Source organism: Sinocyclocheilus anshuiensis, unplaced genomic scaffold, assembly GCF_001515605.1.
Source record: "Sinocyclocheilus anshuiensis isolate Anshui unplaced genomic scaffold, SAMN03320099.WGS_v1.1 scaffold417, whole genome shotgun sequence".
Lineage (NCBI taxonomy): Eukaryota > Metazoa > Chordata > Actinopteri > Cypriniformes > Cyprinidae > Sinocyclocheilus > Sinocyclocheilus anshuiensis.
The window spans coordinates 626,674-648,170 of NW_015537953.1; the positions used below are offsets into that span (position 1 = coordinate 626,674).

General features: G+C 35.8%; 1 protein-coding gene across 1 annotated transcript in view; it reads left to right on the plus strand.

Moving 5' to 3' along the window:
* The window catches only part of LOC107664742 (prolyl 3-hydroxylase 2-like), a 54,819-nt gene extending 35,587 nt beyond the window's left edge, over window positions 1-19,232 (plus strand). Inside the window, exons 4-15 of the mRNA XM_016455392.1 lie at window positions 3,686-3,817; window positions 4,530-4,657; window positions 6,991-7,080; window positions 8,467-8,507; window positions 8,581-8,672; window positions 9,029-9,156; window positions 12,008-12,103; window positions 12,654-12,804; window positions 13,277-13,394; window positions 13,574-13,649; window positions 13,733-13,873; window positions 18,077-19,232. Of these exons, the coding sequence (XP_016310878.1) occupies window positions 3,686-3,817; window positions 4,530-4,657; window positions 6,991-7,080; window positions 8,467-8,507; window positions 8,581-8,672; window positions 9,029-9,156; window positions 12,008-12,103; window positions 12,654-12,804; window positions 13,277-13,394; window positions 13,574-13,649; window positions 13,733-13,873; window positions 18,077-18,169 (1,286 nt within the window). The 3' untranslated portion in view covers window positions 18,170-19,232. The remainder of the gene's footprint in view (window positions 1-3,685; window positions 3,818-4,529; window positions 4,658-6,990; window positions 7,081-8,466; window positions 8,508-8,580; window positions 8,673-9,028; window positions 9,157-12,007; window positions 12,104-12,653; window positions 12,805-13,276; window positions 13,395-13,573; window positions 13,650-13,732; window positions 13,874-18,076) is intronic.
* The last annotated feature ends 2,265 nt before the right edge of the window (window positions 19,233-21,497 follow it).

A 21,497-nucleotide genomic window follows, 5' to 3' on the forward strand; every position in this document is an offset into this window, starting at 1 on the left:
GTTTGAAATTCAGCAGTCCACACACAGTCCAACTGACCTCAGTTTGAAAAACGATAACCATTTAATGCTAATATAAAGTGACTGTATATTTAATGTGTTTAGCTTTAATTTAATGTTTAGTTTTTCAGTGTTTATTATACACACCTGTGATCACACATCAAATTAATTCTATTTTAATTAGTGACAAGTATGTTGCTTGGTGATCACAAACAGTCAACATTAAGGGATAATTTGTACTCAGCTGGTCATTTTCTCAAAATAAACCCAAACAGAGTGATCATTTTGTATCATCCTCACAGGTTCTAGTGACTTATTATTCAAAAGCACTATCTTTCAAAAGTTTGGGAACAGTAAGATATATTTTTAAAGAAATAGATTTTTTTTTTCTGTAAGTATGCAATAAATTGATCAAAAGTGACAGTAAAGACATGTATAATGTTACAACATTTTCTAATAAATGCTGTTTTTATTTGAACTTTTTTTTAAAGAATCCTGAAAAGAAATGTATCACGGTTCCCACAAAAATATTAATCAGCACAACTATTTTCAAAACTGATAATAATAAGTATGCTCAGAAAATCAGCATATTAGAATGATTTCTGAAGGATCATGTGACACTGAAGACTGGAGTAAAGATGCTGAAATTTCAGCTTTGATTACAGAAATAAATTACTTTTTAAAATATATTTAAATACAGTACTCAACATTTGAAGTGGATCAAAACCTTTCATCAAAGTTGTCCTAAAACCAAAACAGTACCCGTTCTTGTCTTAGGACAACTTTTATGAACTTTTTTGATCCACTTTAAATGTTGACTACTGTAAAAAACAGCTATTTCAAACAAATAATATTTCACAATATTACTATTTTTACTGTATTTTTGATCAGATAAATACAACACTGGTGTGCATAGAGACTTCTTTCAAAACATTAAAAAAAAAAAAAACCTAAAGACACCAACGGTAGAGTATTTCATTTACCACATATATTCATTCATCATTCATAGTTGTTGATACAGATCTCACAATGCTGGCTAGTAGTTTTTAGCTGCTTTCAGTTTAAGCTGTCACATTTCAGTCAAATTGCTGTAATAGTTGCATAATAGGCACTAAATTAAGCTAATATAACTAACTGACATCTTTTAACCATGTGAAAGTCCATAAAAGTCAAACAGGGAGTCGTAATTCACTAACATTTATGTCATAACATCCCCCTAACATTTGGCTTCCAAAACAATGCATGTCATTGAGCTGCCAAAATGGTTCTTAATTATTGCTGATTGCATTTTACCGATTAAGGAAGGATGTGAAAGACTGTTGCATGATTGACATCTGTTTATGGCCTAAATGTGAAGAATTGGCCAGTCGTGAGGGGACTTGTTCTTCACGGGAGTCGTCAGTGTTTCTGACGTTTGCTTCAGGGTTTTTTTTGCATGATGGCATGTCTCAGAGTTCAGCAAGGAATCCCTGGAAAATATTCAGAATGATGTCACTGACATTTTCTGTCCGTTGGGTGTGTTTGTGCACATTAAAGGATCTGAGAGCATACGTGTATGTATGTTTTTGTTAGAATGGAGACATTGTTTAGGGATTGTGGGATTGGACACTTTTCGGTATGCAATGACATGAATCTCTGCTACAATTATCTCATTTTCTGCTGTATTAACAAAAGGTCTTTTAAAGCAGATGGGTTGGTCATCATCATGATTTTCATGGTTTCCAAGTTATCATTGTTATATTTACAAAAGAAGTCAAGAGCTAGGTATATACCTTTGTGAATACATAAATAGACTAACAGAGAACAAATTCGACAAATAGCGTCTCCATCCCATAATACGCCTGTTAAACCCTCTTTCGATAGCAGCTCTTACTCATCTTTTTAAGTTGTGAATCTGTTTGCACTTTCATGTGGGATCAATCTGCCTACTACCCATCCACCACATTATGAAACCCTTTAAAGTGAGTTTAAAGTCTTCTCAGCTCTCTAATTTAATCTTCAACCTTGTCCACATGAAATACACCAGCACCTCTGGTTGCACATCTTTGATTTGATCCCAGTTAGATGATCTCACTCCATGTGCTTTGGGAAAAGACATGGATCACATTTTTAACTACATCAACCAGTATTACAGTGTGTTATTAAGCCATTAGATCCTGCCGTGATGCCCTGTTTCTGTTTTTCCACAAGTACACTCTTAAAAATAAAGGTTCCAAAAGGTTCGCAGCAATGCCATTGAAGAACTATTTTGAGTTCCCCAAATAACTTTTCAGTGAATAGTTCTTAGAAACATTATTATCTTAGTATGAAGAACATTTTAATCATCTAAAGAACCTTTTCCCTCTAGAACCTTTTGTAGAAAGGAATTGGTTCCAAGAATGTTAAAGGTTCTTCACGGAGCCATAGATGCCAATAAAGAACTTTCGATTTTAAGAATGTAACATAAGGTGACCAAACGTGCCACTTTCGGGGGACACGTTCTGCACAGGATTTCTAAATTGCCTAAAATAACCAGGTGTTGGTTGTTTGCGCTTCTCCGATCGAACGTTGTATGACATCAAAGTACCATCTCGCGGTACTTTGATGTCACAGAATTTCTTAATTCTTCATAACATTTCTTTAGAATATTAAATGGTCTTCACTATAAGAGAAAATAGTTTTCTTAAGGACTATTAACTGAAAGGTTCTCTGAGGAATCAAAAATGGTTCTTCTATAGGCAGCGCTGATCCTAGACTTCTGGGGATCCTACGTAAAACTGTCTGCGTATTTTTAGTCTCGAGCAAGACTATACGACATTCACATTACATGATTTGATTGATTTTGACGTAGAACGGGAGACAGCGCACTGCATTAAAAGAAATGATCATTCATGTTTTCATAACCGCTGGCCAAATTCAAAAACGAAACTACAATTAAATCATCTTTGAGAGCAAGGTGGCCCCCTGGTGTTTCGGGGGCCCTACGCAGCTTGCGTATTTTGCGTATAGGGAGGATCGGCTCTGTCTATAGGCACTTTCACACTGCGTAGTTCTAAGACCTCAGTTCTTGGAACTATAGCCTGCAGGCATTTTCGCACCGGCAGTAGGAACTCTTAAGCAGCAGACAGCGACGTCTTTATTCGCAGCATTTACAAACGTCAATAACTGGTTTGAGACCCTACTCTGAAGTAGGAGCTAATTTAGTTCTCCCAAACAGAGTTTCTAGAACTAAAACTGTTCCTAGTTCCTGCGGTGCAAACATGCCAAAAAGTGGGTACTTCAACCAATAGCTCTAAGAACTATTTAAAGGTTCCTCTAGTCCGAAAGCCCCTAATAAGGAACCTTCATTTTTAAGAATGTAACATCCATGGAATCTTTCCATTACACAAAAGATTTTATAGTGGAAGAAGTTTCTTCAGAGTATTAAATGGTCTTCACAAAAAGAAAAAGATAGTTCTCTCAAGAACTATTCACTGAAAGGTTCTCTGAGGAACCAAAATGGTTCTTCTTTAGCATCACTGCAAAACACCTATTTTTAAACCTTTGTTTTTATGGATGTAATGGCATATAGTTCAAATTCAAACATCTGTTTGTGTTGTAACTTTTTCTGATAACTGGTTCAAGATGGAGAATACGAACTGGCAAGTGGCCCCAAGCTAATTTGAACTTGAGACCCCTCATCTAAATCATGTTGAACTTTGTCTTCCAGATCATTACACACAGGTTCTTCACTGTCAGCACGAGTGTGTCCGAGACTTGGCTACGCGCCCCGGTCGCCTGTCGCCTGTGGAAAACTACCTGCCACTTCATTACGACTACCTGCAATTTGCCTATTTCCAAGGTAATCCTCAATACATGTCAAAACTAGCTTGAATGAATGTTCTCTCCTTCACAGTCTTGGGGTAGAAGTCTTTGGGCTTGATTTTGTATCTGACCCCAATTCTCTTCTTGGATCTTGGACTCAGGATAGAAGATATTGGCTACAACACAACTGACTTACATCATTCAAAATGTAGAATTAGTCAGTATTGGAAAGAAAATGTCAACGGTAATTATAATCAGATTAAAAGCACCTTGAAAATTTTGAAATGACAAAACCTCATTAATCATGGAATTACTTGCTCTAAAGGAGATGGAGAGTCTGATAAATATTTCAGACTTGATTGATTTCTTCATGGAAATGTCAAAGCAGAACTTTTCCTTCCACCTCAAGAAAATTTCAATGAAAAATTTTAGTATTACTGCTTATTGTTCATAAAATGGCAAGTAATTCAGGTGTGTGTGCGAGTGCCGTCTCTGCAGCAAGTCTCAGAGCCGTGTGTTTCCACTCGCTCACCCCTGTGGTGTTTGTTCCATTGTGGTCACTGGCCTGGAATGCGAATGTTTCCGAGCATGTGTGTCTCCAAAAGGAAATAAACGTGACTGTGGGAAAAGATGACTCCAAAAAATCAGACAGCCTCACAGGATGAATAATCTCCCAAGATGAGCCAAGCAACAGAACCCTGGTGGCTTCATCAACACTGAATAGCTGTTTCTTTTCTCTATGTGTTCAGCTGGGAGGAATGAAGAGGCATTGGAGTGCGCGTTGACCTACCTGTTGTTCCACGAAGGCGAAGAGTTCATGACTGAGAATATGGAGTATTACAGGGAGGTGCTGGGACATGATGGCCAGCCTCATAAGGTGAGACATGGCAGTGCAAGATGAGGAAACTTAAAACAGGAAATTAAGTCATAGAGAGGAGCCCTGCAGACCCTCATGACTGTGTAAAGGTTAATAGGTGTCTTAAAATATCAGATAACTTGACCTTTTAATGGCAAGCCAAGGTTAGTTCAGGTTGTAAAATGTCATGTGGTGCCTAAAAGTATATTAATGAATGAGTAATTCATGTTCGTGTTCAGTTACTTGAAATAAAACTGAATTATTTTTAACTGAAATAAAAAGTACAAAAAAAAAAAATGAATGAAAATAATGATTAAGATGTGTATGTTCAGCAAATCAGTGTCAGTTAGTATCAGTGAGATACTATTATATATATATATATATACAGTGGGTACGGAAAGTATTCAGACCCCCTTAAATTTTTCACTCTTTGTTATATTGCAGCCATTTGCTAAAATATCCGTACCCACTGTATATATATTTTTAGTTTGTATTAATATTTTGAATTAGATTTATTATACATTTTCTGTTTTCATTTTAATTTTAAGTAAAGTTTTAGCAATTTTGTTGTGTATTTTGCATGGAAGCTTGTTTCTGCCACTGAATAACAAAAAATGTTTTAAAAAGTAATTGCAACTTTTTTCTCACAATTTCTCATATTTTTCCCCTCAGAGTTGTGTGATATAAACTTGCATTTGTGAGTAAGTAAAGTATGAATTGTGAGTTAAAAATTATATATATATATTATCCTGTGGTTAGTTTTGTTGTTTAATGTCTATATAGTTTTTAATTTTTATTTCAGTTTTAGTTTTAGCTATGCCCTGGAAACTAGCTGAAGTTTTTTTTTTTCAATTAAAGTTTGTTTTATTTCAAGTAACATACTTTTATATGTATTTAGTTTTAGTTAACTGTAATAACCCTGACACTCACATGTATTCAAAATAAAAAATTGTATTTTTACTTGGTTGCACCACATGACATTTTTAAAATTAAGACAATAATCTCAATAATCTGCTTTACTCAGATGTACATCACATGCAAGAAAAAAAAACTTCCGTTACATCACAACATAATTCTTGAAAATGGTTTAATGTTTTTCAAAACTGCATTAATAATAAGAGTTCATTTCTAAGACCATGGTACATTTTTATAAATAATTTTTCCTTTTCTTTATCTTGGACATTCTTATTTCATTGAACCAGATGCAATTTGACAGTCATGATAGAGAAAATTTGCTTGATACTTACAAGCCATTGACAAACTGTTTATAGAGACATTTATTGTTCTCAAGGTTTCAATGTATTGTTCTCAATCTCAACGTCTCCTGAGATAGACCCAATTTACAAATTTTCCCTTTACTTGATGCTTGTCTTTAAAGTAACTCACCATACACTAGCAACAGTCCCCATTGAGCAAGTTCAAGTTCATAATGTTGATAGTTCCTGGGTCACCACTTGCAACGTTTTGACAGATCCAGATCTTCCCAGTCTAGATCCAATACGAAATCCCTACAGTAGACTTGTTCCCCAAGTGCAGAATTTGGCAGGATTCCAGCGTGCATAAACACACTGGAATAATCATGTGTTTAGTGGGTTTGGATTTCGAGATGTACAGTAGTGACTGCACGCACTCTTGAACCATCCCAAAGAGTCTTTCGCTGGAAAGCCTGGAAGCTATTAGCACTGTAAAAGCCACATGATTTTGGTAAGTCAAGAGCCAGAGGGCTTGAATACGTCTTTCACTGCAAGATCCTTCAGTTCTTAGCTCATAACAACCAAGTACATTCTTTTCCACACCATTGCAGAGTGTTTCCATCTATCTGGCTTTCTGCCACATCTGATTGCCCGATTTCTAGTTCCTCTGGGACCTTGTTAACCCACCGTTGAGATACTGTGCTGACAGCATAGTCTTCTTGAACAGGGAGCCGAGTAAAAAAGTTTCACTGAAACACCACAAAGCTCCCTGAAACAATTTGCGAGCTGTTTGCATTTGAAGAACACGAAGCCGCACATGCTACCAATGTAACTCTTCCCCCAAAAGGGCACCAAGGCTGCCATTTCATGTGGTCTCATCCACACTTAGAAGCAGCAGACTTTGCTCCATTTATAATAATTCGCTTTAAATGAGTGCCAGAGACCACTAATAAAAAGTCCTGGAATAAGCTAAGAGAAATCGCACAGGTTGTGGAACGGGCTTGATTTTAGACTGAGACTACGTCATCCATCCCTAAGGTCACTTTTTATTTTGTCGGTCATAGACAAGATGTTTTAGGAGGCCATAATCTATAACCTATGGCATGTAGGAAATATAATCTAAATATAATATAGTCTCACTATGTTTCTTTTATGCCTCAGGAAGCTGAACAGTATCTAAGGCGGCACAAACAGGAGTTAGACCTGCTCCTCATTGGCAGCAGTAATCTTGGAGTGCCCTATATTGAAGGGGTAAGTTCAGAAAATCTCAAGTCTGTAATTTCTTTCTTTCTATGCCTTTTTAAGAAGGCCTTTGATCTACTTGATCATTACCTATTATTAGACAAGATGTATGCAGTTGTTTTTTCTCAATTCTTTATTGTTGTTTAATTCTTATTTACATAACAAAACAATGTGTGGTTATCCAAGGGAAACAATCTGATTTATTTAGTCAAGAAAGAGGTGTACCACAGGGTTCAATATTGGGCCCTCTTCTTTTCCCCTCCTTTTCCATTTTTATCAATGATCTTCCCTTAGTTCTTTCACACTCTTCTGCTCATCTTTATGCTGACAATACTGTCATTTGTATTTCAAATCCCCACTTAACTCAAATTCAAAATATACTCCAATCAGATTTTAATGCTTTGCAAGAATGGCTGCATTCTAATAATTTACAACTTAATAAAGATAAATCTCATACCATGGTCTTTGGTACAAAGCAAACGTTTAAACTAAAATCTAATAATCTAACAATAATGTGTAATGATGGCACATATTTGCATCAAATTAAATACCTGGGCTTATGACTGGATCCTGAACTTTCTTCTAAACCTCATATTGATTATATACTTAGTAATATTAATTTTGGAAGCAGTGTATTGTATTAGTCTTAAAATGGTTTTACTTTTAACTTTTGAAAAAAAAAAAGAAAAAAAAACTTGCTTTGCAACTTGTATTACAGTTTTTGGACTATGCTGATGTAGGTTATCAGAATACAACTAAAACAAATGTTTTGCCTCTTACTACAGCCTATAATAAATTGTGTATTTGTCATTGGATGTTCATTTGATACACACCATTGTATTATATATAATTTACTTAAATGGTCTCCACTCAATATTAGAAGGCATATACACTGGTTTGCAATAATACATTTTAATTATCCTAAGTATTTGAATCAGTATTTGATATGATATTCTTCTTCATATAAATTAAAACATTCAGCACATTTTTTTCGTACTCCTTTAGTTAAGAAGGTTTTCGGGGAAAAAAGCATTTAGGTATAAGGCTCCTGCAGATTGGAATAATCTACCTTTAAATGTACGATCTTTGACATTTTATATGTTTAAAAGTGGTTTGTTTTCTTGTTTTTAAACTTCTTGCAATTGCTTTAGATGATATACTGTATCTATGTTTATATTAATTTAGGGTTTGCTTTGTAAATGTATGAGGAAATGTTTCAGTCTTGTAACAGCTGTGACAGGGAACAGGTGCTCCTGTAAGATTTGAGATTTCACAACCAGCCTACATCGCCCCCTTGTGGTTGGGATCATCAAACAAGGCCAAATAACATAAAGGCATATCTCTTCATAACTATAGAGTTTTTAATGTACGCTTCTAATTGTTGTTTCTCCTCAGCACTACTGGAGCAGTTCGGGCGGTAGAGAAGATGATAACAGGTAGGCGTTTTCATTAATATAATAAAGCATAATAATAATGTTCAGAGCTTATGTGTTGTATGTGTCTCTTTAGAATTCCTTCTGGTACCGATGGCTGGATGGACTATGTGCCAATATCAGCAAAGAGAAATGTCACAATGTCTGTGTTACATGAGCTGCGAGAAGGTGATATACTGTTTCTGACTTTTAAATAACCTTAAAATATTGTAATAGACAACATACAAAACCATACACATAACTTGAACAAAACGCAAGAGGGACCAAAATAGGTGAAAAGTTACATTTGTAATCCACCCAAATATGAAAATCCTGTCATTATTTGTTTTCTGAAGCTCTTTTCCATACCATGCCACATCATAGAGATGCTACAAAAAATGGCAGAACTGTTATACTGAATGCTGTAGAAACAATATACTGGTTCAGCACATTAGTTATATTGCCATTAATATTTCAATGTTTTACCATTTGTATTGGTTATTAAATGTAATTTTGTGGTTGTGTACGTGTGTATGTGTGTATAGGAGGTCCATTGCTGTATGAGAATGTACGACTTGTACAAAACTCTGACACCCTGAATGGAAGTCAGAGGGTGCTTTTTGATGATGTCATCAGTGAGGACGAGTGCTCTGAGCTCAAACATCTGGCACACGTGAGAGTCTAACTTCTGTTATGTCATTCTCAGCGGTGTTGGGCAAGTTACTTCCAAAATGTAATACATTATATATTACTAGTTACTGTCTTTTGAAAGTAATTAGTTACATTACAATATTACTGTCTCTGAATTGTAATGCGTTACACTACTTTTGAGTTACTTTTGAGTTACTTTCACCAAAATACCCACATTAATATTATAAAATGCCAAAATGTAGTTTATTGCTGCTCATTCTACATCCAGTGAGGTAATGTGGTAGGTCTATATAGCATAAAATTATAAAATCATATTTAGATACCGGTATGTAGGTCTACATTAATGTTACGTTGTAGTTTAGGTTAAACACAGATAAGCACACACCGCATTATTACATTCATAATAATAATAAATAACACCAGCAAATAAAGCGAAATGTTATAATGTACAAACTATAAACACAATACCTAGCCTATAGGCTATTTTGAACGGTTTCAGAAGAAAACAAGAATGAAAAATATAAGTTGTAAAACAAGCCAAAACTAATTAGGCTGGCTAATTCAATGCGAAACTGAAAGCAAATGGCGTTCTCGCGCAGCCTACCTCTCTCATTCGGCATTAATCCATTAAATGTGTCCATATTTGCGATGTATTTGAATGCTAAACTATTATTTATTATGTAAACCAGACTTACTTAACGCGCTTAAAAAACATCCTTGTCACATGAGCAAATGTGTGTTTGGCCCGAGCTCAGGCTGAACGGCACGGATTGCAGTAGGTTTGTACTATTTAAATTAACCAGTGTATCTATATGTTGGTTGACTGTATTTTATGCTGATAATGAACAGGCTGCAACGTATTGCAATGCTGTATGTGTGTGCGTGAGGCGCACCGACCCCGCTGCTCTCTCCGATAGCTTAAGTGTTAGTGGCACCAGTCCAGGTGTTTCCAGGTTTTACTCGTGCTATTTCTCCATGTTGAGAGTTTGGTGTCGCACATATTGCACCTAACTATGCATTCTTATCCTTTTCTCCGATTAACTGAAAATAACAGGAGTGTGTCCATCTCACAAATGTAGAATCCGTGCAGTCATCTCAACCATCTAATTCCAGCAACAGAAGATAGACAAACTATTTTACCCGCGGATTTTTTTCTCTGGTGCTGTTTTGCGGTGTTTGTAAATTCACCACTTAATTTTGAGTTAAAATGTTGTTCACTGTAAAATCCAATAGTTTACCTTACTTAGATATAATTAGTTATCTGTACTTAGTTGTTATACTTACTAGGTTTTATTACGTTCCAGCTACTTTCAAGGCAAATAAAACAATTTACTTACTGTTTTGAGTGACACTTACTTCAAATATTCAAGTAGCCACAAAGGAACCAATGACATTAATAAAGCAGTGAGAGGCAGCAGTGCACTAATATGTTGCTAATGTGCAACATAACAACAGAAGAAGAAGAAAAGAAAACGAGTCTTAATAGACTTTTCACCCATTTCCAAGTCATCCAAGTCATCTTGAATGTTGAATTCTCAATACAACTGAAATATTTGAGAGAACATCACATAAGCTAACTCCATTATAGTGATTAGCGTTCCCTTTGTTTGGGCACTTGGAACTTCGTTTATGTTACTATAATTTTTTTCTTGTTAATGCAGCAATGCATCATGAAGTCAGAATTATTTGATTTCAAGAAAAGTAATAAATAGGTTGTTTTTAGTAAGTGACGTATCTTCTTATTAAAGCATTAGTGCATTGTTTTGTGTGTGAGTTTATTAATGAACATATTCCAATTTCATTTTTCATAAATACCTCGAGATGCTTTTAATTGGGTTCATATAATCCTTAAATAGTGTGGTAATATGCTAAAGTCACACACAAACATTCAGCACGTGAACCACAACAATGGTAACAATTAAATTTAATTTATTTTCATTAATTGTAACAATAACCATTTTATTTGCTCTTTTTGTTGTGCTACTACTGACACACACAAGACTAAAGATAAATTAAATTGGCAAATTAAATCAACAACTGTAAAACAAAGCAACTGCATAATTTATTCATGCCGCAATGCACTCTGGGAGTCAGTGAGTAGCTATACTAAAGGCGGGCGTACACGGTGCGATTTTTGCTGTCGTAGGAGCTAGCAGGCGATTTTTTTCTCTCGGGAGAAAATCGCAGATGCTCGCATGGTCGCGGCTCGTACTGTGTGAGAAGAATTACGGGCCGATCCGAGACGTTACAAGCACCTCTCGTCCTCCCGATAATTTTCAAACATGTCAAAAAAAATCGGATGCTGTCGGTTTAAATTCGTGGCGTATGTGCGGTTGAACGAGACCATTTGGTGATCCTCACGACATTCCGACCTTCAGAATCGCACCGTGTACGCCCGCCTTAAGTCATGAGTAAACCTAAATGAAAGAATCAAGCACACCCTACAGTTCTTTTTTAGTTACTAGAACTCTCGTGTAAGTAAACTATACTAAGTAAGCATTTGTCAGTACAACATACTATTCCTATTTCACTTTACTTAGTTTTTTCAAGGCAATCGGTTTGCATGCTTTTTTTAAGTAAGCCCAACTAATTAGATTTTACAGTGTTGTAACTTGCGTTACTGAGATTGTAACAAGTAATAATATTACCTAAATTTTATTAGTAATGCGTTATATTACTGCATTACAGCAAAAAGTAATATACTACTGTAATATTATTACTTTTGTAATGCGTTACTCCCAACACTGATTCTCAGAGTATAAAACTAATCAGTTCGTGTTATTTAGAATGTTATTTCATTTTCTGCTAGATGTGCTATAACTTTACAGTTAAGTACTTTGACTGATTAGGTTGTTATATCATTATTTCCTTAGACTGTCACTGCGGCTGGTGACGGCTACAAGGGGAAAATGTCTCCTCACACACCAAATGAGAAATTCGAAGGGGCGACAGTATTGAAAACGCTGAAGGTAAGACCTAAGTTTTTAACACTGAGTGACACAAAATACAAATAATGCGACACATAAATCCAATATTAAAATAAAGTGTTAGCATTTTGCTAAGCTAACAGAATGAAAAATGTGTAGCACACGCAAACATTGGGTAAAATGGTCCAGTTGTATTTAATATTTCTTATCAGACTTGTTATTTGGAATTTAAATGTACTTATAATTACAATTTCCATTTATCATTATTATTATTATTTTTGTTTAAGATTTATGTACTTTTTGATTGGACAAAGTTGTGAATAATTAAACAGTAATGAATATTATAACATTAATGATTAATTATTTGTTGATGCTGATAGCCTTGTGGGCAGTGCGCCGACATAAAACGTTGTTGCACTCCGGGGGTGTCCCAAGTTTGAATCCCGGCTTGAGGACCTTTTCCTAACCCGCCCCCTCTCTCTCCCACTTTGCTTCCTGTCTCCTCTACACTGTCCTATCACAATAAAAGCAAAAACGGCAAAAATAAATCTTAAAAAAATAAAAATTAATTATTCATTATTTATCATTGCAGTATGGCTACGAGGGACGAGTTCCTTTAAAAAGTGCCCGCCTCTTTTATGATGTCAGTGAGAAGGCCAGGCAGATAATTGAGTCATACTTCATGCTAAACTCTACTCTGCATTTCTCATACACACATTTAGTGTGTAGGACCGCCATATCTGGTACGTCACCTCAGCTCTCAGTTTCTACCTCAGATTAAACCACATTTGGATTACATAAATCAGAATATACTACACATAATGCTGCATCATGAGGTATATGTATATACTTGCTCTAGTAGTCAACATTTGAAGTGGATCAAAACCTTTCATCAAAGTTGTCCTAAAACCAAAACAATACCCGTGCTCGTCTTTGATGACTTTGATGAACTTTTTTGATCCACTTCAAATTTGTTAAATATTTGTCATATTTCTACATAATATATATTGTTAAACCTATATACAGTATATATTATTTATGATACATAAATATTAAGTTAACTATTAAATATTAATGTTTAATTAATCAATATATTTATAATATTACATCATATATGTTTCTTTTTTTTGTGAGTCAGAACAGCCGGCATTGTAGTCTACTCTACCAGGATCAGGAAACAGTCCTTAATAATGTTTTATTTATATATTTTATCAGGTCAGCAGGACCACAGAAACGACCTCAGTCACCCAATACATGCTGATAACTGTCTTCTGGACCCAGAAGCGAATGAGTGCTGGAAAGAGCCGCCCGCTTACACCTACCGAGACTACAGGTAAGAAGTAAAGTGTTAAAACTGCTTTAAAACCATCTTCAGTACTCAAAATAACTATACTTTAAACTAAATGTGAGCCTGGTTAGGTATCATTGTTAGTCACTAAAAAAGTTTTACACAAAGCAATTCATATTAATTATATTTCTTCTCTTATATTTCTTCTCTTTTCGGTCATTCAGTGCCCTGCTGTATCTGAACGGGGATTTTGATGGCGGAGAATTCATCTTTACAGAAATGGATGCCAAGACCGTCACCGTAAGGAAAAATTACTGTGCGTTTTGCTCATCTGTCATCTCAGGTAGAGTTTGGAATTTAAGCGCTCTGTTTTCCTGTCACAGGCCTCAGTGAAGCCCAGATGCGGGCGGATGGTGGGGTTCTCGTCTGGCGGTGAGAATCCTCACGGTGTGCGAGCGGTCACTAGGGGGCAGCGGTGTGCTGTGGCGCTCTGGTTCACTTTAGACCCCCTCTACAGGGAGCTGGTGAGGAATCGTGTTTGTCTGTCATAGAGAGCACATTCAGTCTTTGTTTAGGTTTTAGTAACGCCAGTGACATATTAACATGGTGGCATGTTTGTATTTATGTCACTAAAATTCTGTCTAGTTGGAAAATATCATTTAAGAGGAAGTGGAATTTTCCATTGTACATTAAGCACAAGTCCTGAGCCACATATGGCCACCTGTACAGGAGTGTTATACCCACCAGTGAAGTGTTGTCAAACCGCCAAACCACTTCCTGTTCTCACAACACACTAAAATGATGCCCATCTTGTTTATATGCACTAAGCGCACATGTTTCTAAGGCCTTTGACCTGGAGTATTTCTACACACATCTCAGTGAACCCTGACCACTTTAAATGAATGAATACCTGTGCTGTACCTGGTATGACTTGTACACTGTTATAGGGGTCATATCATAATATATATATATATATTTTTTTTTTTTAAATAAACAGGGCATTGTATTATTAAAACATCTATAAGAGCACAAAACCTCCTCCTTAGTCAAAAAATACCATTTATACAAACTGAAAAAATGGCTTGTAAAATACAGTACTTGGACTTCTGATATCTAAAACCTAACAAAAAAACAAAAACAAAAAATGCCTGAACATCAGTGGTTCCCAGTTGTGGTCAGGTTATAAGGAGGAAGTAAGATGTTATGCACTTCTAAAGAACCAAGCATTCAGACAGATGTTTTTTTGTTTGTTTTTGTTTTTTTGTGACACATACCCCCTCGAATTTTGAAGACATGGATTTGGTTTGCTCCCAAAATAAAGGTTTTTATAGTAATAATTTAAAATGTTTAATTTTAAAACTTTTAACGTTTTTTCAGATTGAATTAAGACAAAAAGCCTACTATTAGTATATTTGTAATAAGACGATGAAATTGAAACACCTGGCAAGAGTCATTTCTCTTGCAGAACATTGGCCAGGTGCTGGTGGAGGAAAACACTTTCTGACTTACTCCTCTATAACACCCCACAGTGACTCAATAAAATTCATATCTGATGACTATGCAGGCCAATGGGAGATGTTCAGAGTCACTGTCATGTTCATCAAACCACTGTCGCCAGTTTTGCTGTGCGTATTGGTGCATTATCTTCATGATGCAGGCCACCACCTCCAGGGTGCAATGTTTGAGCTGGGTGCAAATTTGGGGAGTAACGGTACATGTATTCGTACCGAAAACGCTTCGTTCAGCATGCATATGTACCGAACAAATCATTAAATTGTTTTCAGGAAATTCAAACAATAAATGGCGTTTTGACGCTATTTGATGTAGCGCGACAGATCGCTGTATAAACGCTTCAGTTCAAATGGCAGTGCGGTCTTTGCTACTAGTTTTAACGTGAAATAAACATGAATGAACGTCTCATGCCTCATATGTAATTGCTCAGTTACTGTTTCAACCATGGAAAGATGTCAATAAAACAACTTGTAAACAGAATGTCACATAGCATTTCATTTACCTCAGGCATGTCATCAGTGTCCTCAGCTCATGAGTTCGCTAGAGAAATTAAGTCTAGGGAAGAGCATTTTGCAAAATATTAGACTATTTACACATTATATTTTACTTTACCTGTTAGTGATGTCTTAATTATTTAGGCCTAATGTACATTTAATAAATAAATCTGTTATGAAACAAGTTATGACAGCCACTGTGTAAATTATTATATTTCAACAACAAATTTTATCATTTAGAAGTTAATTTAAAAACTGCTTTATGTGCAATTTACACGTTTGCATACAACTTAAGTTGAGTGTTGATTATTATATTTAAAAATAAATAGTAAATAAATTTAAGTTTGGGCTCTGTTGTTATATTTCATTTTCACAAATGAAGATATTTTTGATGAAATCCGAGAGCTCTCTGACCCCCCCATAGACAGCAAGGATCCTAACACGATCAAGGTCCAGAAACGTAGCAAGGAGATCGGTAAAATAATCCATGTGACATCAGGGGTTCAACCGTAATTTTACAAAGCTACGAGAATACTTTTTGTGTGCAAAGAAAATAAAAACAACGACTTTATTCAACAATTTGTCTCCTCCGCATCACCCTAGCGCCATAGCGAACTTACCCTTTAATTGTAATCTTATACAGTAATGTAAAAGGACTCCCTAGTTTAGAGCAGAGGCTGAGGCAGATTTTTATTTTTTACATTTTAATTATAATTGAATTTATTTAAAGAAAAAGTAATTTGTTCAGTAAACCACTGTTTAATGTATAAAAAAAGAGGCAATTTTGTTTCGTTTTTTCCCCCTGCTGTACTAAAACCATACCAAACCGTCACGTCAAAACCGAGGTACGTACTGAACCGTCATGTTTGTGTACCTTTACACCCCTAGTACACCCCAGAATGGTTTGGTAGTGTTGCCTGTCTAACACCAGTAGTGGGCCTAGGTTGTGCAACAATATTGCAGCCAAAACTAACCATGCAACAGTCCAAGTGGTAAGCCTCTTTGGGGTTTCTTCACATCGTAACTCCCACAGATGTGAGAAAGACAGTGAAAGTGGGCTCATCAGAGAACAATAGGTTTCACATTATCCATAGCCCAAGATTTGCTCTGGGACCACTGAAACTGACTTTTGCCATTGGCACAAGCGACCAAATGTTTGGCTACAGCAGCCCGACCATGAACGTTGACTCTGTGGAGCTCCTGACGAGTCGAGGTGCACATTTAATTCTGCAGTGTGTTGGGGAGCTGTGATTTTGTTTTTTGGATACAATCTAGGTCACATCCCTTTCAGACTGCTTCCTCTTTCGTCGACAGTTACTCCTGTAGGATGTGGTTTATCCTTTGTGGTAGTATGCCAACATTACCCTGGAAACTGTGGCTCTCGATACACCACAAAAACATGCTGTCCTGGTTACAGATGCGCCAGCAAGACACACACCAACTATTTGTACTCTTTTGAATCTGATATGTCTCCCATTATGTTGTGTGGGTTGAATATATGATGCACAGCTGTGCTATTGCTATGCTAATGGAACCTTCACAATGGAGCCTTCGCACTCTGGTTTCACTGATGTAATGTGAAAACAGTGAAGATCGACCACCAGGCCACACATATAGGCACGAAATATCCAACCTCCAACACTATATTGGCCAGTGTTTCAGTTTCATTTTTTATGTTAAAATTTAGTACTTTCAGTGCCCTGTAGTTGGCGATATCACTTCTTTTGTAGCAGAAATAAACTGCTAAAGAAAAAGTTAGGTGCTAGGGCTGTCAAAATTTTTTTTCGAATTTCAAATATTTGTCGAATTTACAATAAAAATCCACATCTGAATGCAAAAACGTTGGATTTGAATTTTAGGTGTGCGTCAGCCTTATCAGTGGCACACAAGATGCAATGACGATGTAAGTGTCGTTGTATTTTAATGTTTTTTTTTTTTAGCCTATCCAGTTGAACCAATTGGATGCGGCGCTGCTATGTTGTTCATTCAAAATACTGCGGAAAAAGAGAACATCAATGCGGAGAAGATGTTGTTTACGTCAAAACTGAAACCAAGCCGTTCACACAGAACGAATATTTATCGTATTTTCTATAGGGACATCTATCACCGTTGCATTCGCGTCTCGCACAAGAGTAAGTTCAACTTTTAAAAGACATGTCTCAAGACTTAAAGGGTTAGTTCACCCAAAAATGAAAATTAGGCTGTGTTTTACTTACCTCCGAGGCATCCTAGGTGTATATGACTTTCTTCTTTCAGACGAATCCAGTCGGAGTTATATTGAGCCGTGTGAGACACTTTTTTTTATGGATGGGCGATTTTTATTTCTAAGTATAAGTTCTTTTGGACTGAAGCAGTACTTCAGTGGACTTGCTTAAGCAAGTTAATTAATGATATATGTTTATAAACATTATTTTAAACATTATGCACTTTTTTCAAAGATAGTCATGTTATTTTATTGCTTTTAAGAAACGTGCTTTAGTAATATTTTGCTCGATGTACCCTCTTGTGGCCTCAGGAGAGAAGCCAAAAGCTTTTTTCCCCCCTAACTGAAATTATGCCTTTTAAATTTGAATATAATTTGAATATTGATAATATGCAAGTACAAAATTCGAATTTAGCTTTTCAGCCATTTTGACAGCTCTACTAGGTGCCATGCAAATTGCTGGTGATGTGATCAAATATGATGAAATATGATTTAATGTGTTTTAAATCTAATTGCAGGAGAGGCTTCAATCTGATGAGGTGATTCAAGCCCTTGATAGTCAGCACATGTGGGACCACGGCCAGCATATAAACCCAAAAGACGAGTTATAGTCCATCAATCAATGGGAGAGAAAGCACAGGGTTCACGTCATTACTTATTTATTGAATGTTCAGAATGATTTTATTTTTTTACAGTGTCATATTTTGTTTCTGACTGTGAGAATTGTATTATTATTATTATTATTATTGTTATTATTATGTGTGTATATAAAATCTCAGTTCACAATTATTCGGTTTCATACCTTTAAAGTCAACATGAAATCAAAATCGACTCAAAATTATTCCATGGTATTTCTATTCTGGTATAAAACAGAGTTTTCATGATCCCTTTTCTGTTGAAATATCCTGTTTACATCAAATTACGGAAGTAAAATGGGTTCTCAATACCTTTTTATGTTGACTTTAAATGAAACAGGGAACATAATTTAAATTTCTATCAAGGAATGTATGGTTTGACTTTGGTTTTATTGAATGAAATACCATTCATACCGCGAAAGAGTGAATTGACGCCGTACAGCAGCATATATACATAGCTATTTAGATGTATTTTATATTCAAGTTGATTTAACTAGACATAATCCAAGTTACCTAATGAAACAGACTATGAAAAATGAGGATTTGCACAGTTATATACTTACTGTATATTCTTCTGTGATATTAACATACAGTAGCTGTCAGTTGTTTTAATGGTGGACTGTGACTTCCTTCACATTGTGACACCACAGTGCTTTCAGATGAGTTCATTTATAATGTTTACAAATGAACTGACTCGAGCTATGCTGTAGTTTGATCGTAGACGGCTATAATAGCAAGCGTCAGCATTTAATATTATTATTTTTTAATAAAAGATGCTATTTGTTCCTGTTTCAAGGAATTTGAACTTAAATGGGGCATATTAATTGTCCTTTCCTTTCAAATTCATTGACTCGTGTTACATATCTCTCTGTGGGTAGTTGAAATGTGCTTTGCACACATGCCTCAGCTCTTGTCGAATTTGAACAAGGACGACGGCCACTTTTTCTCACTGATATTTAATTACACGAGTATTTAAGTCTGCTTTTACTGTATGTAATGCACAATGATGTTTGCAATATGTATTTTAAATTAAAGACTTTATACTTATTTGTGTCCCTTACTTGCTCCGAACTTTAGTATACATTAAGTTTGTGATATCAAGCAGCATAACAGACTGCTGTACAGCTAGAATAACTGGAAGTAGATAAATCCAGATACTTAGCACAATCAAGTTACAAATGCTGTGCGCAAAAGGTGCACAGCATAGTTTGAACAGTTTCTAATAGACTCTTCTACAGGAAGAAGGCATCAGAAACTCATAATATAACACTTACATATATATGCATGACCACACAGGAACCCATCCAGACTTCAAAAGCTTTAACCATCACGAGTGAACGAGAACGCTTCAGGTGTTCTCATCTGAAGACTCCAGGTGCTGTTTTTGTTTGGAGCAGTTTGATAAAGTTGAATTAATCATTTACAGTAACTTCATTGTTGCTTGACTGTTGTTTTATTTAGGCTCAGAGTGATTTACAATATTATTCTGAACTGTGCCCAACTTGGACATGGATCAGCTGTGCAGTACAATCTTTCTTCTTTTAGTTACAGGTAAGTGAGATTTATGCTATTTTAAAAACAATGTTTGATAACATAATAATGTATCATGTAGAAAGTGAAATATTTCGAGGCTAGCTTTATCTTAGTAACAAAAATGTCAACAAAAGTCTTTGATGCGGTTTACGCATTTAGATGTTAAAAAAAAATCTAATTATTTTTGTAAATTTTGCTCTTTAATCTAAAATTCACAGGCATTACCTGTATGCATTGCATTGTTTACTAGTATCAACTAACGTTGAAAAAACTAAACAATCATGTTTACAACAAGCTCAAGGTCATTAATATTCCAATCATATACTTCCTGTTTGTGTTTAGCAGCAGATCATAAAATATCTTCATTTCTTAATATTTCCACAACAGGTGATTTGATCAGCAACACTCTTTAGATGGGATGACTGAATGTCCATTTGGAACCAAAGTACATTAAAGTTTATGAAGGTGACTCTGTCACAATCAACTGTGAGAATTAATTAGTGAGATGGTAGGCTACTATAGCAAGACACCTAATTTAGGCTGTGGCAATTAGTTCAATTAGTCTGACAGGATATACGTGAAGAACAGCGTTTTTATACAGAACGTAATGACACTTGGGAAAAATTCGAGATTAATTCCATCAAGACCAATGACAGCGGATGGTACACTCTTAAAAATAAAGGTGCTTCACGATGCCATAGAAGAACCTTTTTGTCTAAATGGTTCCATAGAGAACCTTTAACATATGAAGTACCGTTCTTTGTGGCGAAAGAAGGTTCTTCAGATTACAAAAAGGTAAGAAAGAGATGGTTCTTTAAAGAGCCTTTGACTGAATGGTTATTTGTGGACCCAAAAATGGTTCTTCTATGGCATCGCTTGAAGAACCTTTTGAAGCACCTTTATTTTTAAGAGTGTACTTCTGCAGGGTTACGAGATTCCTTACTATTCCTTTATACTCGAAGAAAGATGCAATAATGGAGCACAAGTTCTGGTCGGTAAGTAGAGGGACACATGGTATATGCCATGTTAAAGAGAGTCAGTTGTGCGAGGTATTGTTGTGTTATAATTTATAACCATTAGTACAACGGAGGCATATGCAATTAATAGAGGCCCTCTCTCAATACACACTAAATAGCTGTCTTTGTGGTTATTGAACAGATACACACTAATTCTTTCCACTATGCGCTGCTATGGCTGTGTTTGAAAAAATACATATGGAACGCAAAATTGAAACTGATATACCAGATTAAACCGGTATACCTCCTCGCACTAAATAAACCATCATGTTCACAACATGCTCGAGATAAACAGTATTCCAATATACTCATTTTTTGAGTTAAGCAACAGACAACGAATGATTTTCTTTTACCAACCACAACAGGAGGTTTAATCAGTGCACACGAAGAGGAAGAACTGAGTGTCCATTTGGAACCAAAGTATGCTGAAGTTTGTGAAGGAGACTCAGTCACTAGTGGAAAGTACAAAGTGAGATGGCACTATAGACAGAATAGTTTTGACTGCAACTGTGTAACTGACAGGATACCTGAAGAACAGCGTTTTTATACAGGAAATAATGACACTTGGTCAACACTCAACATCAATTCCATTGCGACCAATGACAGTGGATGGTACTTCTGCAAGGTTTTAAGAGACATTCCTGTTCTCTAAGAAAAATGCAGTAATGCAGAACAAGTTCGGGTAACCAACACATGTAGAATCACAGCCTGCATAAACACAAAAGACAAGGTATAGTCCATTAGCCAACGGGAGA